General features: G+C 31.9%; 1 protein-coding gene across 1 annotated transcript in view; it reads right to left on the bottom strand.

Moving 5' to 3' along the window:
* Positions 1-505: 505 nt before the first annotated feature.
* SPEF2 (sperm flagellar 2) overlaps positions 506-1,257 on the bottom strand; it is a 209,458-nt gene continuing 208,706 nt past the window's right edge. The window contains exon 35 of the mRNA XM_012663396.1: positions 506-594. Coding sequence (XP_012518850.1) covers positions 506-594 — 89 coding nt within the window. The remainder of the gene's footprint in view (positions 595-1,257) is intronic.

The following is a 1,257-nucleotide window of genomic DNA, read 5'->3' as shown; positions in this document are numbered from 1 at the left end:
TATAAAGAAAGAATTAGGAATAGATGACAGGAGCATATCTGTACTAGCAGTTCAATAATGAAGTCTTCTCCTTGGCTACTGGGATGAACCTTGAAATTTTACTGCATGCAGAGCAAGAACTAGAAGAAGAACTAGAAGATGTACATAGCAGTACTGATGTGGAGTTTTGGGGAAATTTTCATTGTATTTGCCTAATGCAGATACTTCTCACAGGGACTGTTTGTGACTTATGTGTATATTTATTTTTGAACACATTGTTCTGGCCTTTGTATTTTCAGAATTACTTCAAAATGCATTCCTGCTTACACTGGATTTTTGCTCGCTTTCTTTAAAGTTGATTACAGAATATTTTCTGAATTAAGAAAACTTCCCTTTTCCATGCCCCTCATAAACCAGTAGGGGTCATTTCTACACTTACAGCAATGATACATATGACAAACACCATAGTCACATTTGAATTTTGGAAGATTCATTGCCAAATTAGAGAAATCAAACTCTTTTGTCTTCATTTCTTTTCCTCTGTAAGTCTTGAAGATGATCTCTCTCCGTCACTTCCTTGTACATGTTCACTTCTTTGGAGAATCATTTTAATACCTTAAGAAAAAATATTTGAAGAAAAGTTACAAATATTAACAAATATTTAGGATTAATGACCACCTAATATATGGCAGTGATGAAACACTAAGTTGTTTTTATTTGAGAAAACTGTTCTCCACTTGGTTTGAATCCCACCCTGTAACTTACTAGTTGTTCCCTTGGAAAGATATCTAAGACCTTAGAATCTTGGTTTCCTTATCTAATAATGGAGTTGTCATATTAGATTAAATAACACTTGTAAAGCAACTATACAGACTCTGGCATATCATGAGCAAGCCAAAAGATAGTTTCCCTATTATTAATAAAAAACAGTATTCACCTTCTATGAAAGGAAAGTTCTAATGCCAAGTTAATTATGTATAGAGAGTTGTAGAATTTTAAAGCAATGGATTACTTTTCTGGGATTGTCTCATTCCTCCATTTTCTTTTTTTACTATCAGGGATAGAATGGTCTGTTTTTCATCCACTTAAAATATCCAGCTATCTTGTACCTTAAATCGCATACTTTTCAAAATACATTTGAAATATTATCACAATGTAGAAAAGGTACCAACACATGTGAAAAATGTAGAATTACATTAATATAGTTTTTAAGATTTTTCATTTCAAAAATTTAGAGAAGTGCTTTAAGATTATAAGTTCTTTTTTTTCAGAGCTGAT

This window comes from Propithecus coquereli, unplaced genomic scaffold, assembly GCF_000956105.1.
Source record: "Propithecus coquereli isolate 6110/MARCELLA unplaced genomic scaffold, Pcoq_1.0 Scaffold809, whole genome shotgun sequence".
Taxonomy (NCBI): Eukaryota; Metazoa; Chordata; class Mammalia; order Primates; family Indriidae; genus Propithecus; species Propithecus coquereli.
This window is presented reverse-complemented; position numbering and strand designations above follow the sequence as displayed.